General features: G+C 72.5%; 1 protein-coding gene across 1 annotated transcript; it reads right to left on the reverse strand.

The window, feature by feature from the left end:
• Positions 1–201: 201 nt before the first annotated feature.
• AURANDRAFT_72086 (hypothetical protein) lies at positions 202–15,403 on the reverse strand (the record flags this gene model as incomplete). Its single annotated transcript, XM_009041046.1, has 7 exons — positions 202–2,882; positions 3,228–4,670; positions 4,981–6,126; positions 6,880–8,958; positions 9,152–10,033; positions 10,879–12,290; positions 13,085–15,403. 7 exons carry the CDS (start codon positions 15,401–15,403, stop codon positions 242–244), a joined length of 11,922 nt encoding a protein of 3,973 aa, XP_009039294.1.
• Positions 15,404–16,705: the final 1,302 nt, after the last annotated feature.

Here is a 16,705-nt window from a genome sequence, read left to right on the forward strand (position 1 = left end):
GTCGAGTGGCGCGCGGTCGACGTCGCGACGAAGGAGACGGTCATCCGCGGCGCGGCGCCCTACGCGGCCCTCGAGGCGTTCCAGCCCTGCGCGATGACGCGCGCGCACCTCGACGCGTTCTCGACGCTCCCGAAGCGCGAGTGAGCGTCGCGCGTCCCCCCTCGTCCCGGAGCGCGATTGAGGGTCGCCCGGAGCGCGCGTGCGTGAGTCGCCCTTACTTGGTGGCGTCGCTTCCCCCCGCCTAGGAGCCGCCGGCGGCGCGCTTGAGGAGCTTCTTGCGCTTCGGCGAGGGCACGTCGAGGTAGGCGAGCATGGGCCGGTCGAGGAGCTTGAGCTTCTTGGGCACGGCGCCGGCGAGGGTGACGCGGAGGAGCTTGGTGTCCGCGTCGCACGCCGCGCGGGCGAGCGCCTCGTCGGACCGGAGGCGCAGCGTGACGGGCTTGCGCTTCTTCGCGCGGCCGAGGGCGACCTCGACGGGGAGGCCCGGGCCGTAGCAGCCCCCCGGCTTGCTCAGGACGTCGTAGACGTCGTCGCCGTCGCCGTCGAGGTCGCTGTCGTCGTCGTCGTCGGCCTCGGGCAGCGCCTTGGCGCGGAGGATGGCGATGGTCTTGTCCGGGATGTCGGCGCGGAAGACGTTGAGCGCCGCGCCGACGGCGAGGGCCAGGGGCCGGTGCCCCGCGCCCGCGGCCGACGCGTAGCCGAGCGCGAGCAAGAGGCACTCGCGGAACGCCGTCGCGCCGCCCGGCGCCTGCACGTCGCTGTACAGAGCCGTGTGGACGAGCTCGATGGCGCGCCGCTTCGAGAGGCGCTTGTGCGCGCGCGCCGCGCGGCGCCGCGCGACGTCGGACCGCGGCGACGCGGGCTTGGGCGCCGGCGGCGCGGCCGCGCCGGCGCCGTCGTCGTCGACGTCGAGGGGCGCGGCCATCATGTAGGACACCTCGTCGACGCGCCGCGTCCAGTGGCGGTAGGCGAGCTGGGGCACGTCGGGCCGGTCCCGGAAGCGGCTGATCGCGCCGACGCGCCTGAAGCCGCACCGCTCGTAGAAGCCGACGGCTTCTTTGGTTGCGTGGAGGACGGCGTGCGTCACGGGCCGCGGGTCCCCGGACGCCGGCGCGTCGCCGCCGAGGCCCAGGGCCGCCACGTCCTTGAGGGCCAGATCCAGGAGCCGCCGGCCGCAGCCCAACGCGCCGAGGACCGCGACCTCGCACAGGCCGGGCCAGACGCCGATCTGGTCGCCGTACTCCTTGTCCGCGGGCGCGCGGAGCTCGCAGCCCGTGGCCTCCAAAGCCATCGCCAGGGACCCGTCGTCGTCGACGTCGTGGAGGTCCCGCGACGCCGCGGACGCGAGCGCGACCTTCTCCGCGGCCGCGACGACGTCGGCCGCCGACGAGTTCCGCGGCGGCCACGCGGCGCGGCGCCGCGCGCAGCGCTCCTGGAGCCGCGTCGCGAGGTCCGCGTGCTCGAAGGTGCCCGCGAGGGCCGCCGGGTGGGACGAGTCCCACCGCAGCGACTTGGAGAAGGTGCAGAACTCGCAGAGTAAAGCGAAGCCCTGGATGCGCTTCGACGTGTGCCGCTCGCGCGCGACGAAGCCCACGGGGTCCGCGGGCGCCAGCACGATGCGCTCCGTGATGTAGTCCGCCGAGAGGGGCGGTTCTAAAAGCACCTCGGACTTCTTCAACGCGCGTTTCGCGGCCTCGAAGCAGACGGCGACCATCTCGGGCACGAGGGCGATCCACGCGTCGCGGCCGCAGACGCGCTCGACCTCCGTGGACGCGGCGAACTGGGCGTCCGTGCGGCCGCACTTGAGCACGGTCGACATGTCGTAGCCGCAGCCCTTGTACTCGTTCTCCGCGCCGGGCCGCCACTCCTCGCGCGGCGACCGGTCGCGGTTCGGCCGCGCCGCGAGCGCGGCCTCGAGCGCCTCCGCGCAGGCGTCGCGCCGCGCCTTGTCGCTGGATTGCGCCTCCTTGACGGCGGCGGCGAAGACGGGGTCGACGGACGGGGTGGAGGAGCCCCGGGGCGACGACGACCCGGCGGACCGGCGGCACTTCCGCGCGGACCGCGGGAGCTCCGCGTCCGGCGGCGCGGCGGCGCGCCGGTAGACGTAGCACGTGTGGGACTCGGAGGAGCCGTGCATGGACACGCTGAGCTGGTCCTCGAGCTCGCAGTGGAAGCCGTAGTCGCCGAGGAAGCGCCGCGGGTTCTGGTAGGACACGTAGTGGCCGCACCGCGACGCGTTGAACTTGCGCCCGAGGCTCAACAGGAGCTCGGGCGGGAAGCCGACGTCGAAGGCGTAGACGTGGCTGAAGGGGTCCAGCGTCGCGCAGTCGTCGACGTCGCGCCGCGCGAACGCGACTCGCGGAGGAGCGACGACGCCGTGGTGCGCGCCGCCGCGGTCCGCGGCGCGGTGCACGGAGTTGAGGTTGTGCATGCCGAGCTGCCAGCGCGTCTCGTCGAACTCGACGCCCACGGACACGGCGACGCCCGGGTCCTGGGCCACGTGCAGGTTCGGCTTGCCGAGGCCGGAGCCGACGTCGAGGAAGTAGCTGTCCTCGTCGAGGCCGCAGCGCTCCTTGAGCAGGTCCACGACCTTCTGGAAGGACGCCGCGCCGATCTCGCCGTAGATGGCCCCACCGTTGGCGCCGCCGCCCGTCGCGCCCGTCGCGCGGCGCACGACGCCGTACGTCGCCACCGTGCCCGGCAGCTGCTCGGGCCCCGGCGGCGCGGCCGCGGCCGCGGCGCCGCCCTTCTTCGGCCGGCCCCGCGACCGCTTCGGCGCCTCCGGCGCCGCCTCGGCGGCGCCGGCGCTCGAGCGGCGGCTCCGGGTCGCCGTGTTTTGGTTCTTCACCGCCGCAGGCATGCGCAGGGCGCTCTCGGCGCGCCTGGCTGGTTTCGGTCGGCGTTTTCGCGTCCGATGGCACGAGGGGTGTCACCGGAGGCGATAGCACGCGTCTGGGTGGCCTAAGAGGCCTTCGGGGTGGCTCGCGGGTGACCACGCGGCACACTATATGCGACTTCCCAAGCCCGGCGACTCGAGTGTCGAGGCACGGTCGGATATCGCGTCGATGCTGCTGTCTGTGAATTCCACAGCCGCGCCGGGGGTAAATGCGAACGTCTCCCAACCTCCCAAATCGCCCCCCGCGCCCCTCGCGCCCCGAGCCACCGAACCCCACCGCCCCCCAGGGCCCAAACCGCCCCCATAACGCCCGGAGCGACGCCCCGCCTACGCGCGGCGCTTCGCCGGCGGCCGGTAGTTGCGCGCGTCCTCGGCCTTTTGCTTCTCGCGCGCGTCGTCGCGCTCCTTGGACCACGCGCGCGACCGGGGCATGGGGGTCGGCAGGCCCGGCTGGAGCTTCAGCCGGAGCGCGTCGGCGTCGACGCCCAGCGTCCGCAGCTCGTCGAGCACGTCGGCCTCGCCGTGGATCTTGACGCGCTGCTCCGTCTTCAGCGTCGCGTAGTCCTCGAGGCGCAGCTGGCCGATGCGCTTGAGGGCCTTCTTGAGCTTGACGACGCGCTTCTGCTCCGGCGTCTTCGTCGACGGTTTCGAGGGCGCGGCGGCGGCCGCCGCGGCGCCGCGCCGGGGCGTTGAGAAGTCGGACGTCGCGGCCGCGAACGAGCCCTGTAGCCCCCGGTCGTCGCCCGGCGCGTCGCGCAGGTGCGCGGCCAGCCCGTCGCCGGACGCGAAGGCCGCCTCGACGCACGACGGCAGGTCGGCGTAGAGCCAGTCGCCGACGACGCCGATCTTGTGCGCGCCGTCCCACGCGAAGGGCGCGTCCGACGCCCACCGGTTCAGGGGCACGGCCGCGCCCCAGAGCTGGAGCTTCGCGCGCAGCGGCTCGAGGGGCTCCGCGCCGCAGGCGTCGGCGACGGCGTCGAGGAGCTCGCGCGTGACGCGCGTTTCGACGTCCGTGCCCTTCAGCTGCTCCTGCGGGTGCTTGTTCTTCTTGCCGTATTCGCCCGTGCTCAGCGCCGTGAAGACCTCCGTCGCGTCGTCCTCCGTCGCCCAGCCGAGCTTCCGGCCGTTGTTGCCGAGGAAGGCGAGGACGGCGTCGTCGCCGAATTTCTGGGCGACGGGCGCGCCGTCGAGCGCGCCCTTGCGCGTCTCGAAGACCAGCGAGTAGACGCTGTTCAGCGTCATACGGCCCTTCGCCGGCTTCGTGCCGAAGGCCGCCTTGCACAAGTTCCGCACGGGCACGGACGGGATCTTCGACGTGATGCGCTCGGCGCACTTGCCGTTGTGCGCGATAACGACGGCGTCGAACTGTTCCTTGTTCGCGACCCATCGCTTCGACTCGCGGTCGAAGCGGACGCCGCCGTTCGGCGACACCCAGACGTCCTGGCGCACGTCGACGCCCTCGGCGAGCGCGGCGGGCAGCGCGCCGATGCCCTCGGCGGCGGACCCGACGAAGAGCCGGCGGCCGTCGCCGCCCTCGTAGCCGCTCCAGGGTGCTAGCACGCCGTCCTCCACGCAGTCGTCGACGAACGCGCCAAAGGCCTCGCAGTTGCCGCTCACCTCGACGAACTGCGCCGCGTGGTCCACGGCGCCGGGGAAGTTCGTGCCGTCGCCGCCGAGGCGGCTGCTGCAGCGGCCGCCGACGCCGCGCTTCCCGGTGTCGAAGACGACGCACTCGATGCCGTACTTCAGCAGGCCCCGCGCCGTGGCCAGGCCGCTGATGCCGCCGCCGATGATGCCCACGCGCATGTCGGATGCTGCTGTTGCTGGCGGTAGTGCTGGCGCTGGCGCTGTGGAAGAAGGACTCGCTCGTGCCTTGCTGTCGGTGCTGCTGGTGCTGCTGGTGCACGCGCTGGCGCTCGTCCTGCAGCTGAAGAAGAGCTCGTCGCCGGCGCCGGAGCCTTCAACCGAGTGCAAGTTGGAGTTCAACATGGCGCCTCGACTATACCACATCACTAATTAGACCCCCGGACGGTGGCCGCCCGGGCGGGTGCGGCGCGCGCGCTCGCTAGGGCGAGGGCGCGAACGTCTCCGCGTAGAGCTCCTCGACGGGGCACTCCGTCGCCGTCGCGAACTCCTCGATGAGGAGCGCCTTCTTCCAGTTGTCCTCGCCCGCGATGAGGTCGTCGAGCGGGGGCAGGGGCTCGATGGGCGTGACGAAGCCCCGCGGCATGGACCCCGCGCGGCCGACGGCGCGCGCCTGGGCGTCGAGCTTCTCCGCGGACGTCTGTTCGATGCAGCGGATCACGTCCGCGAGCGCCGCGGCGCGCGCGGCCGACGGCCGGCAGGACACGAGCTGGGCCAGCGCCGCGCGGCGCAGCTGCGACAGCCACCACTCGACGCCGTAGGTGTAGCGGAGCTCGTCGCCGGCCGCGATGGGCCGCGTCGCCACCGCGAAGACGCGCGGCGCGGCGATGCCCGTGCCCAAACCCGTGCGCGCCTGCACGAGGGCGACGTTGTTCCCCGGGCCGATGTTGGCGATGTAGGCGTCGACGGCCGCGCCGAGCGCGAGCCGCGCCGCGGCGACGGGCACGGCGCCCTCCGTGACGAGCAGCCCGTCGACGTCGCCGACGAGGCCCCCGGCGCCCGCGAGGATGGCGCTGTGGTCGTTGATGAGCTGGGCGACGCCCTCGCGCGCGCAGGCGCCCATCTCCCGCGTCTTGCCCAGGAGCAGGTAGTCCATCTCGCCCGCGCGCGCGACGCACGCGGCCATGCCCTCGTCGACGGAGCAGTACTCGTCCGCGTGGACGACGTGGTCCTCGACGCCGCCGACGCTCGAGCCCCCCGCGTCCACGATCACGCTCCCGGACAGGCCGATCTCGTAGCGCTGGCTGAAGTCGCGCCAGCCCTCGCCGTAGAACTCCTGCTGCAGCTCGAGCTCGCCGAACCGCGTCTCCGGCGTCGGCGCGATGCACCCGACCCACTCCGTCAGCGTCTCGCCCGCGGCGACGCGCCGCGCGGCGAAGACGCCGTGGCCCGCGCCGGGCGACTCGCCGACGACCACGGCGGGGTCGCCGCGCGACGCGTCGAGGGCGCCGACGTCGACGCGCCACTCGGCGTAGCGGTCGTCGCTGCCGGCGGAGAACGCCGGCGGCAGCGCGGGTTTGGCGCTGAAGGCGCCGATCCGCGGCATCGCGAGCGCAACGCAGAGCGCGGCGAGGTGTGCCATTGGCCTGCCAGCGCCGCCACGCGAAGCATCCATAGTGTCCTGCTGCCGAGAAGATTTGGCTGTGGCAAGATGAATCAGTCCTTGAACTGCAACATGAACTTGGTGAACGTCGCAATCTGCTTCGTGGCCTCGAACGCAACGAAGCGACTAGCGGGATATGTTAATTGGTCAGCTAATTGGTCAGTCACATCTGCCGCAGGCGACGGGGCACGCCTCCTTGCTGGAGATATCGGCGTCGTCGGCGACCTTGCTCTTGCAGCGCCTAGTCTTCTTGGCGACCCATGCGCAGTCTTTCTTCGACTTCTTGTAAAACCACGACGTGGAATCGGCACACGCGCAGCCCGAGCCGCAGGTCACCGGGCAGGCGTCGAGAGAACTGACGCCGTCATCGTCAGCGACCTTGCTCTTGCAGCGCTTGCCCTTCTCGGCGACCCACGCGCAGTCTTTCTTCGACTTCTTCTTGTAAAACCACGAAGTGGAATCCATGCAGTCGCCGTCGACCTGCTCTGTCGGCTCGGCGGTCGGTTCGGCTGTCGGCGCACGAGAGGGCTTTGCGGTCGGCTCGGCGGTCGGCTCGGCCGTCGGCGCGCGAGAGGGCTTCGCAGTCGGCTCGGCCGTCGGCGCGCGAGAGGGCTTCGCAGTCGGCTCGGCGGTCGGAGCGGCCGTGAGCTCCGCGGTCGGAGCGGCGGTCGGCGCGCGAGAGGGTCCCGGCGAGTACGGGAACGGGGGCAGGGAGGACGCTCCTCCGGGGACGCACGCGTAGCACCCGGGGACCCAGAGGTCGTCGTCGACGGCGTAGGCGCCAAGGTGATCGTCGTAGGCGGCGTCGCCGCCGCAGGCGTCGCAGGCGAGCGCGAGGCGGCCCGACGGCGACGGGCGGAAGTCGAGGCCCTCGGCGAGGGGCGTCCCGACGGCGTGGGGCGGCAGGCTCCCGAGGAGTTCCGCGCCGTCCGCGACGCCGGCCTCGTTGAAGTTGCCGCCCTCGCCGACGCCGGACGTGTCGACGGCGGGCCACGCGCCCTCGACGAGCTCGGCCTGGACGCCGTCGCGCAACGGCCGCAGCTGCCTCGCGAGCTCCGGCGGCGCGCTGTCGTTGCGAGGGTTGCAGACGCGCAAATCGTCCCCGCAGGCGTTGAGGTACGAGAGGCCCGGGATGGCGCCGTGCGCCGCGGTGGACCCGCGGCTCGCGGTCGCAGAGTGGGCGTTGTAGCGGATCAGCGACGCGTAGTTGTGGTCGTCGATCTCCGCCCAGGCCTCGACGACGAGCAGCCGCGACCCCGTGTTGTGCTCGACCGTGTGGTTGTAGCCCTTGAGCGTCAGGCCGAGGCCGAGGTGCACGTTGCGGCGGATCGTCGTGTCGGAGCCGGCGCCGGCGGGAGTCGTCGTCTTCGACGTGTCGAGGCGCGCGAAGGACACGAGGCTCGGGCCCAAAACCCAGTTCTCCTCGACGACGAGCCCGCGCTGCGCGGTCGTGACCGCGTGGAAGACCGCCGCGTCGAAGCGCGGGCCGAGGAAGTCCTGGCCGACGACGAGGTTCCGAAACACGAAGTGGCCGCGCGCCCAGGAGAAGTGGCCGCCCTTGTCGCCGTTGTAGAGGAGCGTGTTGAACGCGACGACGGACCGCTGGGCCATGTTGTCCAGCGTGTACGCACCCCGCGCCTCGAAGGAGTTGAAGGCGAGGTAGTTGCCGACGACGCGGCAGCCCGTGCCCTTGTAGAAGAGCGCGGCCTCGGAGAACTCGACCGTGTTGTTTAAAAAGGCCGCGAAGGGCGTGCCGCCGCGCTTGCTCTGGGCCGTCGTCCGGAGGCGGACGCCCGTCGGCGGCGCGTAGAGGAACCGGCTCCCGGACACGCGTAAATCCTGCGACACGAGGGACTTCGTCGACGGCCCGGCGCCGCAACAGCCGGTCCCGTAGAAGTGGGCGTCCCTGACGAAGACGCGGTGCGACGCGTCGCCCACGACGAAGACGTCGCCGCGCGTCGCGTTCTTCCGCCGGAGCGTTTTCGCGTCGGGCGGCCCTCGGGCCTCGTCGACGTAGACCCGCCCGCGGCGCTCGTCGACCCAGAACCAGGGCACGCTCGCGTTGACCGCGGCGTCGCCGGCCTCGTAGTACGCGACCGCGTCGTCCATGGCGAACGCCGCCCCGCCCGCGACCCAGGCCTCGTCCGGCTCCCACAAAAAGCACGGCGCGCTCGCCGTCCCGTAGCCCAGCTTCGGCGCGTGCCCGCCGTCGCTCACGGCGCTCTCGTTCGCGCACTGGAGGCCCGAACCGCCGACGAGGAGCTCGCCCCGACGCGCCACGGCGACGTCCGCGACGACGACGCCGGGGTGCGACGCGTGCGCGACCCAGGCGACGCCGCCGACCGCGTCCGTGCCGTCGAAGACGACGACGTCGTCCGCCGACGCGGGCGCCACGAGCACGTGGTCGGCGCCGTCGAGGCGCGCGCCGGCCTCGCGGTCGTAGGTCCCGCCGCGCAGCGAGCACACGAGCTGCTCCGCCGTCTCCTCCGGCAGCCACTTCGTCGCGCTGTGGTCGACGCCGAATTTGTCGATGCACGCGCCGAGCGTCGCGAGCGGCGACGCCGCGGAGCCGTCGTTCGCGTCGTCGCCGGCCGCCGCGTCCACGTGCACGATCCGCGCCGAGCACGCCGCGAAGGCGTCGGGGCGGTCCTCGGATTCGCAGAGGCCCTCGTCGACGACGACATCGTCCTCGACGCACGCCACGTCGAGACGTCGCCAGCCGTCCACGCAATCTCCATCGACTTCGGCCCAGCGCGTGAGCCACGCCGCCCGCGCGTCGGCCACGAGCACGCCCAGGACCACCGCCGACGCCCTCCTCATCGACACGCCGGGCTACCGCTGGGCTGCTGACTGACGGGCTGTCGCGCCGCGCCCAGCGCCGCCGGGCACCATGCTGCTCTTACTAGTAGAAGTGCAAGGTTTGAAGCTGAAGACTAAGTGAAGCGTTCCCTGCCACGGCCGCGCGCGGCCACGCCGCGGCCACGGCCGCGGCCCAAAAACACGCTTACTTCTTCGCGGAGAACGTATGGTGCATGCCCGTCGCGGCCGCGACCTGCTTCCGGAGGCCCCGGAGGAACGTCGACGACTTCTTCGCCGCGGGCTGCGAGTTCCGCACGTGGCCGCCGTCGGCGTGCTTCGTCGTGTGCTCGTGCGTCGCCGCGCGCGCGCGCTCCGGCGCGTCGCCGTCGGGCCCGCCGATGTCGTCGTCGTCGATGAAGTCGTTCGACTGGCGGCTGCTGACCTTGCCGCTCGCGCCGCGGCCGACGCCGCGGCCGCCGCGGCCGCCGCGGCCGCCGCGGCCCCGCCCGCGGCCGGCCGTCGGCGTCGGCGCCGCCGCGTCGCGCGTCGCCGCCTCCTTCGCATGCGCGGCCGCGGGCGCGGGCGGCGGCGCATCCGCGGGCTCCGCGGGCGGCGCCGCGGGTGGCTCCACGGCGGGCTCCGCGGGCGACGCCGGCGGCTCCGCGGCCGGCGGCGGCGGCGCGGCGGCGGCGTCGGCGTGGTCCTCGCCCTCCTCCTCGAAGAACGTCGCGTGGTCGTCCTTCTCCGCGACGAAGCCCTCGTCGTAGTTCGCGTCGTCGTTCGAGCTGCTCGCGCGGCCGCGGGCCGCGCGGCCGCCGCGCCCCCCGCGGCCGCCGCGGCCGCTGCGGAACATGGCGTCCCGCGGCGACCCGCCGCCGTTGGACGCCGCGAGCCGCGCGAAGTGCTGCGTCTTCCGCTTCTCGTGGATGCGCTTCGCCTCGAGCTCCGCGCGCCGCTTCTCCTCCTCGGCGTCGCTGCGGCCGCCCGTTTCCAGGGCGTCGAGCATCTTCTTCTCCTTGGCCATCTTCGCGAAAAACTCGGCATCGCTCATGGTCTCTCGGTCGGGGCTGCCCGAGGTCGAGCCCACACCCCTACACACCCTCGACACCACCGATTCGGCCTTCAACAAAGCATCGAGGCCGACTTTTACTCCAGTGCGGGCTATGCGGGCCAGCCTCGGCTGAGCTGAATCCGCCTCCCGTACCCGACCTCCCGGGAGTCCTACGTTCAGGTCGCATTCAGGCAAGAGCTGTGCGCCGCGCAGCTTTCGAAGCATGGCGTCCTTCGGCCGGCAGCACGTGGAGCTCGGCACGCTCCGCTACCGCAGCTTCGGGACCACGATGGAGGAGGCCGTCGCCGAGGCGTCGGCGCAGAAGAAGCTCGTCTTCGCCAACTTCGTCGAATGGCCCGGGTGACACGGATGCAAGGACGCGGGGCGCATCTTTTCGGAGGAGGCCCGGGAGATCGTCGAGGCGTGCGGCGAGATGGTCTGCGTCGCGTTCAACACCTGGGACCGCTCCAAGGCCGGGGCCGCCTCGGAGCCGCACCGGGAGTGGGGCGGCGCCCTGGCGAAGAGCTGATGGGGCTACGCCCGCGTCGTCGACCCGTCCGCCGGCGGGCGCGGCGCAGTCGTCTCCGGGACGCGGCAGCTCACGGGCTTCCAAGGCGGCCGCGCCGACGTGAAGCAGGCGCTCGTCGCGGGATTCCAGAAGAGCCAACGGCCCGTGCCGGAGTCCCTGCTTCGGTGACGAGCAAAGGCGCGACGCGAATGACTCGCCGCGGGTCCGCGGGGCGTCCCCCGGACGCGCGGCGACGACGGTGTCCGCCGTTAAACTCTTCCTCTAGGGCCGTAGAAAAGGGGAGCGGCGAGGCGCGCGCGCGCTCGCTTCAAAGAACCGCTCGAGACCACGCCCCGAAGAAGAAAAACACACGTTACCCGGACAGCCCCAGCTCCTCGAGCAGCCCGTCGAGCTTCGCGAGCTCCGCGGCCTCGGCGGTCCCCGCGGGCTCGTCGCGGTACTCGTCGAAGGGGTTGACGCGGTCGTGGAGCGCGACGCGGATGTCGTCGACGAGGGGGATGCTGTCCGTCGCCTGGCGCGCCTGGATCGAGCGCGCGCTCTCGAGGACGGCGTCGCGGAAGCCGGGCGACGCGACGGCCTCGGCGACGTGCTTCGAGAGGACGTCGACGACCGCGTCGTAGAGGCGCCCCCGCTCGCCCGCGAGGGCCGCGTAGGGCAGCGCGGCGAGCGCCGCGGCGACGCGGTCGTCCTCGACGGCCTCGAGGCACCCGGCGAGCGCGCCCGCCGCCGCGCGCGACAGCTCCGCGGGCATCATGAGCTCGTGCGCGAGCGCGAGCGTCTCCGCGGCGACCGCCGCGTCGCCCGCGAGCGCGTCGGCGCACGCGCCGGAGACGCACCAGCGCACGAGCGCCTCGACCGCGCGCGCCGACGCGTCGAGCGCGATGGCCGCTCCGCCGCTCCGCCACCGGTCCGAGCACGCCGCGTCGAGCGCCGACGAGTGGAGCCGCAGGAACGCGCCGGGCACGCGGAACACCGCGCCGTCGTTCGACCGCAGCGGCACGTCGCCGTGGTCCCGCGCGAACGCCTCGACCTCCGGGTCGCCGGCGCCGGGGCGCGCCGCCGCCTCGGCGAGCGGCGCGAAGGACGCGCGCAGCGACGGCAGCTCGTCTTCGTAGACGACGGCCTTGCCCGGCGCGGCGGCGCGCGTCCCCGCGAGGAAACGCGCCAGATCCCCGAAGCCCAGCGCCCGCGCGACCGCGAGCGCGTCGCCGACGAGCGCGTCGTCGGCGACGAAGCGGCCGCAGCACGCGTAGTCCACGACGGCCCGTAGCGCGTCCGGGTGCCGGCTCGCCGGCGCGGGGACCGTCGCCGCGCCGCGCCACTTGGCGAGGAACCGCTTCCGCAGCGCCGGCGACCGCGCGCCGAGAACGACGCGCGGCGCCGAACAGATTCGCTCGTCGCCGTCGTGGAACGCGACGTCGTGGAAGCGCCGCTCCTGCCGCAGGCGCAGCAAAAACTTGCCGTACGCGTGGCGCTGCTGCTTCGAGAAGTCGACGTCGCCGTAGGCTTTGAGCGCGCGGCGGATGTCGTCGTTGAGCGCGGCGTAGTAGCAGCGCTCGCCGACGAAGGTCCCCGCGTCGCAGCGCGCGCCGTTGGCCAGCAGCAGCTCCGCGACCTCCAGGGACCCGCAGAGGGCGGCGTAGAAGAGCGGCGTCGAGTCGAAGGCGTCGAGCGCGTTCACGTCGACGTCCTTGGCCTCCAGGAGCCGCAGCACGGTCTCCAGGTCGCCCTGCTTCGCCGCCTGGTGCAGGTCGAGCTGCATTCGCTGCTACGAGCTGTTGCTTGCCGTGGTTGATACGTCGTGCGGCAAGACTTCGCGTCGCGCAGTCTTCAGAAAGTTTGTCAGCGGCGTTGTGATTTCAAGGCCTGCCAGCCGCACGACGTATCAACAACGGCAAGTCGAGCACGGCCACGCCCATCGTCTGGAGAGCAAGGCAACAAAGCGCAATTTCAAGGTGCGGCAAGTATCCACTCGGCCTCCCTGCCCGGCACACCAGGAAAAGCAGTGGAGCCCGAATGGCGTCGCACCAAAAAGCAAAACACACCCAGCAAGCTTCGACCAAACTCGAAGCACCCGCAAGCCTCACCTCCGCCCACCCACACCACCACACACGATGGACCGCACGCACAAGACGAGCCGCACGCTCTTCATCGAGGAGCACCACGAGAAGCTCCAGCGCGAGGCGCGCGGCCACGCCATGTGGAACGCCATCATGTCCAAGCCCGTGCCCAAGGCGGCGCACAGCCACAAGATCGCGCGCCACGGCTCGCACCACCACATGCTCTACGACAAGCGCGACTCGCACCATTGGACGAACGTCCAGTCCGGCGGGTCCTTCGACGAGTACGACCCCTACATCCAGCGGTCCTTCGACCGCAGCTCCTCCACGGAGAGCAACTGACGCCTTCCGCCATCGACGCGGCGCGACGCGCCATCGACGCGGCGCGCAATTGAAAGTAAGTCAACCCGATTCCCCATGCTTACATGCGGACGCGGGCATATGTAGTCCCGTCTTACTCACGCTGCCATATTACTCACGGCGGCTCCTCGAAGAAGCGCACCCTCCGCGACGCGACGGGCACGCTCTCGTCGTCGGACGCGAAGTCGGACTCGTCGTCGGAGAACGCCTCGAGGTCCGCGAGGACCTCGGGCGACGCGTCGGACCTCCGCGGCGCGAAGAGGTCGCCGTCCTCCGGCGCCGCGGACTCGAGCGCCTCCAGGGCCGCCGCGGCGTCCTCGTGGGCCGGGCCCGCGTGCAGCGCGCGCGCGGTCTCCGCGGCGCGGCGCACGAGGCCGACCCAGCCGTCGCGGTCGCGCGCGCCCGCGGCGACGAAGACGACGTCCGCGCGCTTCCACTCGACGCGGCGCGGCGGCGCGTCGCCGTCGCCGTCGCCCGCGTCGCCGCCGGCGAACCCCTCGGCGTCGTGGGCGTCCTCGCGCTCGCGGCTCGGCACGGCGACCCGTAACACGAACGCCGCGGCCGCGTCGTCGTCCGCGAGGCCGTCGTCGTCGGACGGCTCGAAGGCGTCGGCGGCGAGGATGCGGCTCAGGCAGATCTCGTTCGTCGGCGCCGCGCCCGGCCGCAGCGCGTCGCCCTCGCAGCGGTACCAGACGAGGCTCCGGAGGCCGAGCACAAAGTACGCGGAGCGGTGCGGGCCCACGAGGGCCCCGGGGTGCGCGCGCCGCAGCTTGCCCTTGTGCAACACGCCGTCGGCGGCGCCGATGGCGGCGACGACGCGCTCCGCGAAGTCGCCGCGCTCCGTCGCGAGGAAGCGCCCGAAGACGTCGTTCTCGAGGCAGCTGAAGATCTCGACCTGCGCCGCGTCGAAGGGCGTCGCCGTCCGGCTCCGGCTCCGCGTCCGCGGCGTCGAACTCGCGGACCGCGACCGCGGCCGCGCCTCGCCGACGAGCATGGACCGGCAGAGGCCGACGGACGACCGCCGCGGCGGCGACGCGCCCGACGCCGTCGAACTCGCGGACCGCGCCAGCGGCGAGCTCACGACACCGGTGTCGTCGTCGCTGAGGGAGCTCGCGCTGCGCGGCATGGCCACGGGCGGGCTCGACGCCGACGTCGCCGACGCGAAGGTCCGCGTGAACTGGCGTTTGAGGGACCGGTAGCGGTCGCGCGTCGACCGGCGCGGCGCCGGCGCGTTGCTCGACAGGTCGCCGGACTCGACGGCGAGCGCCGTCTCGCGGCCGCCCAAGAGCTGCTCGAGCTTGTTGAGGCGCCGGCCGTTCGCGCCCGTCGAGAGCGCGACCGCGGCCTCGGACGCGCCTAAAATCCACTCGAGCTTGCGGTACTGGCGCTCCGTGACGACGCAGTGGTGCGAGCCCTTGGGGGACCGCAGCGTGCGCGGGACGGCCGGGTCGCGCGCCGCCTCGCCGTCGTCGCCGCCGTCGCCGCGCGCGGCCCGGAGCTTCGACGCCGCCTCGGCGCTCCAGCCCTCGACCTCGCGCCGCGTGAGCTCCCGCAGCGACGCCGAGATGTTCACCTGCCGCGGCGCGTTCTTCTCGACGTAGCGCCCGTAGACCGACGCCGCCGCGGACTTGCGCGCGCCCGAGCCCGCGGCCGCGAGGCGCCGGACGTTCTCGACCGCGTCCCAGAAGTCGAGGAGCTCCAGCGCGAACTCGTCCTCGAGGAAGCGCCGCAGCTGGTAGCGCGCGAAGGGGCTGTGGAGCACGCGGTCCAGCAGGCCGCGCCGGCTCCGCACGTCGCCGTCGTCGTCGCCGGGCTCGTCCGCGAAGCCCAACCGCGCGAACTCGAGCGCGTCCGTCCACGCGGCGAGCTCGTGGCGGCTCGGCAGGGCGAGCGCGAGGGGCCCCGTCGCCGACGTCGTCACGACGCAGCGGTAGGACCCCAGGGGCGGGAGGCGCGACGACGCGCGCGTCGTCGCCCGCGCGTCGTCGAAGAGCGACGCGCGCGGCGTCGCGGCGTCGCGGCTCGAGTCCGTGCCCCGGGGCGGCGGCGCGTCCTCGCGGGAGAAGTTTGCCGGGATCTGCACGGCGAAGCCGTCGCCCCCGACGCGGCCGACGACGTCCGGCGGCACGCGCCGCGGGAGCTCGTGGCCGCCGCGCCAGCGCCAGCCGCACAAGTACGCGACGCCCTCGTCGACGACGACCTCGAGCCAGACGCGCCGCCAGCGGCCCGGGTCCCCGTCGACGAGCGACGCGATGCGGTCCGCGCTGCTCCAGGGCGAGTCGTCCCAGAGGTAGGCGCCGCCCTCCATGACGAGCTTCGGGGGAGCGCCGTCGGCGGCCTCGGAGGCCCGAGGGGAGGCGTTCGGGTCCTCGTCGCGGGCGTGGAAGCGCGGCGTCCACGCGCCGAAGGGGTTCCGCCAGTGCGCCGGCGACCCCGCCGAGGCGCGGCCGGGGGCGACCATGGGGTTAAGTGCGATCGAGCCCCATCAATGACCTTGAGAACTATTGGGCTGCTGCGCGGGTTTGCGATGCACGCGGCGGTGCCCCTGTGTGCCCGCTAAAGCTATAGCTTGCGCGCTGGACGTCGGGGCAGCGTGTGTTAGGTGCGGTTCGCTCCGGGGCGGTGTAGCAGGCCGTAGGCCTCGGCCGCAGCGCGACCCTCGTCGACCATGCCCAACGTCTGGTACCGGAATCCGGACATGGAGGCGATCATTGGAACAGTCGAAGAGATCGTCCTGCCCATCGTCATGGGGCTGCTCTGCGTGTTCAAGACCTTCGGTCCCTTCACCATCTCGCAGAACCTCTTCGCCTGCGCGCCCAAGGCCAAAAATAAGGCCCTCTTCCCCCTCGTCAAGGAGGCGGAGATCCGGCGCTGGTCGCCGGTGCTCCTCATCGGCCCGCTGCCCGTCGCGCTCCTCGGCGCGCTCGTGATCACGCTCGGCCAGCTCATCTTCTTCACGATGCCGACGACGCCGAGCGGCCCCTGCGTCGGCCTGCGGAGCAGCTTCATTCGCGTCCTCTGCGTGGCCTACCTCTTCGTGTTCGTGTTTTTTTGGAGCTACTGCGGCTACACGTACGACCTCGCGTTCGAGTTCCGCGGCCGCCCGCGGAGGATCGCGGTCATGCGGCCCTTCCCGAGCCTGGGCCACCTCATCGCCTGCTACCTCGACCTGTTCCTCATCGGCGTCGGCATCATGGGCGCCCACACGGCGGAGTTCGCGGCCGCGGTCCAGAGCGACCCGTCGTGCGGCGCGGTCGGCATGGTCGGCTTCTCCTTCGTCATCGTCGTCCTCTTCTGGATCATGGCGACGCAGGTCATCAGGGGCGTGCTCAAGGCGGCCTTCGGGAAGGAGGAGCAGGGCCTGAGCCTCGCGCAGTCGCAGGCGTTGAAGGCGAAGAAGGAGGCGGAGCGCAAGGCCAAGGAGGACGCGGAGGACGCGGGCCTGGACGCGCCCAAGGACGACGACGACGAGGACGGCGACAAGTCCGGCGAGATGACGGCGGCGGAAAAAAACGCGGCCGAAATCAAGAAGGCGAACGAGGGAAAACTGCCGCTGGCGATGCAGGCCGACGCGACGGAGAGCCTGGGCATGCAGGCCGTCCGCGAGCAATTCATGGTCATCGGCAACATGGACGAGATCTCGTCGCCGGATCTCGAGGAGCTCTTGTTGAATCTGCGGATCCGGTTGCCCGAAACCGAAGTCGACGACATCAAAGAGAAATTGGATTTGGAGGGCATCATCACCTTCGACCTGTTCTACGAG

The sequence above is a fragment of the Aureococcus anophagefferens genome (genome assembly GCF_000186865.1).
Source record: "Aureococcus anophagefferens unplaced genomic scaffold AURANscaffold_18, whole genome shotgun sequence".
NCBI classification, from domain to species: Eukaryota; class Pelagophyceae; order Pelagomonadales; family Pelagomonadaceae; genus Aureococcus; species Aureococcus anophagefferens.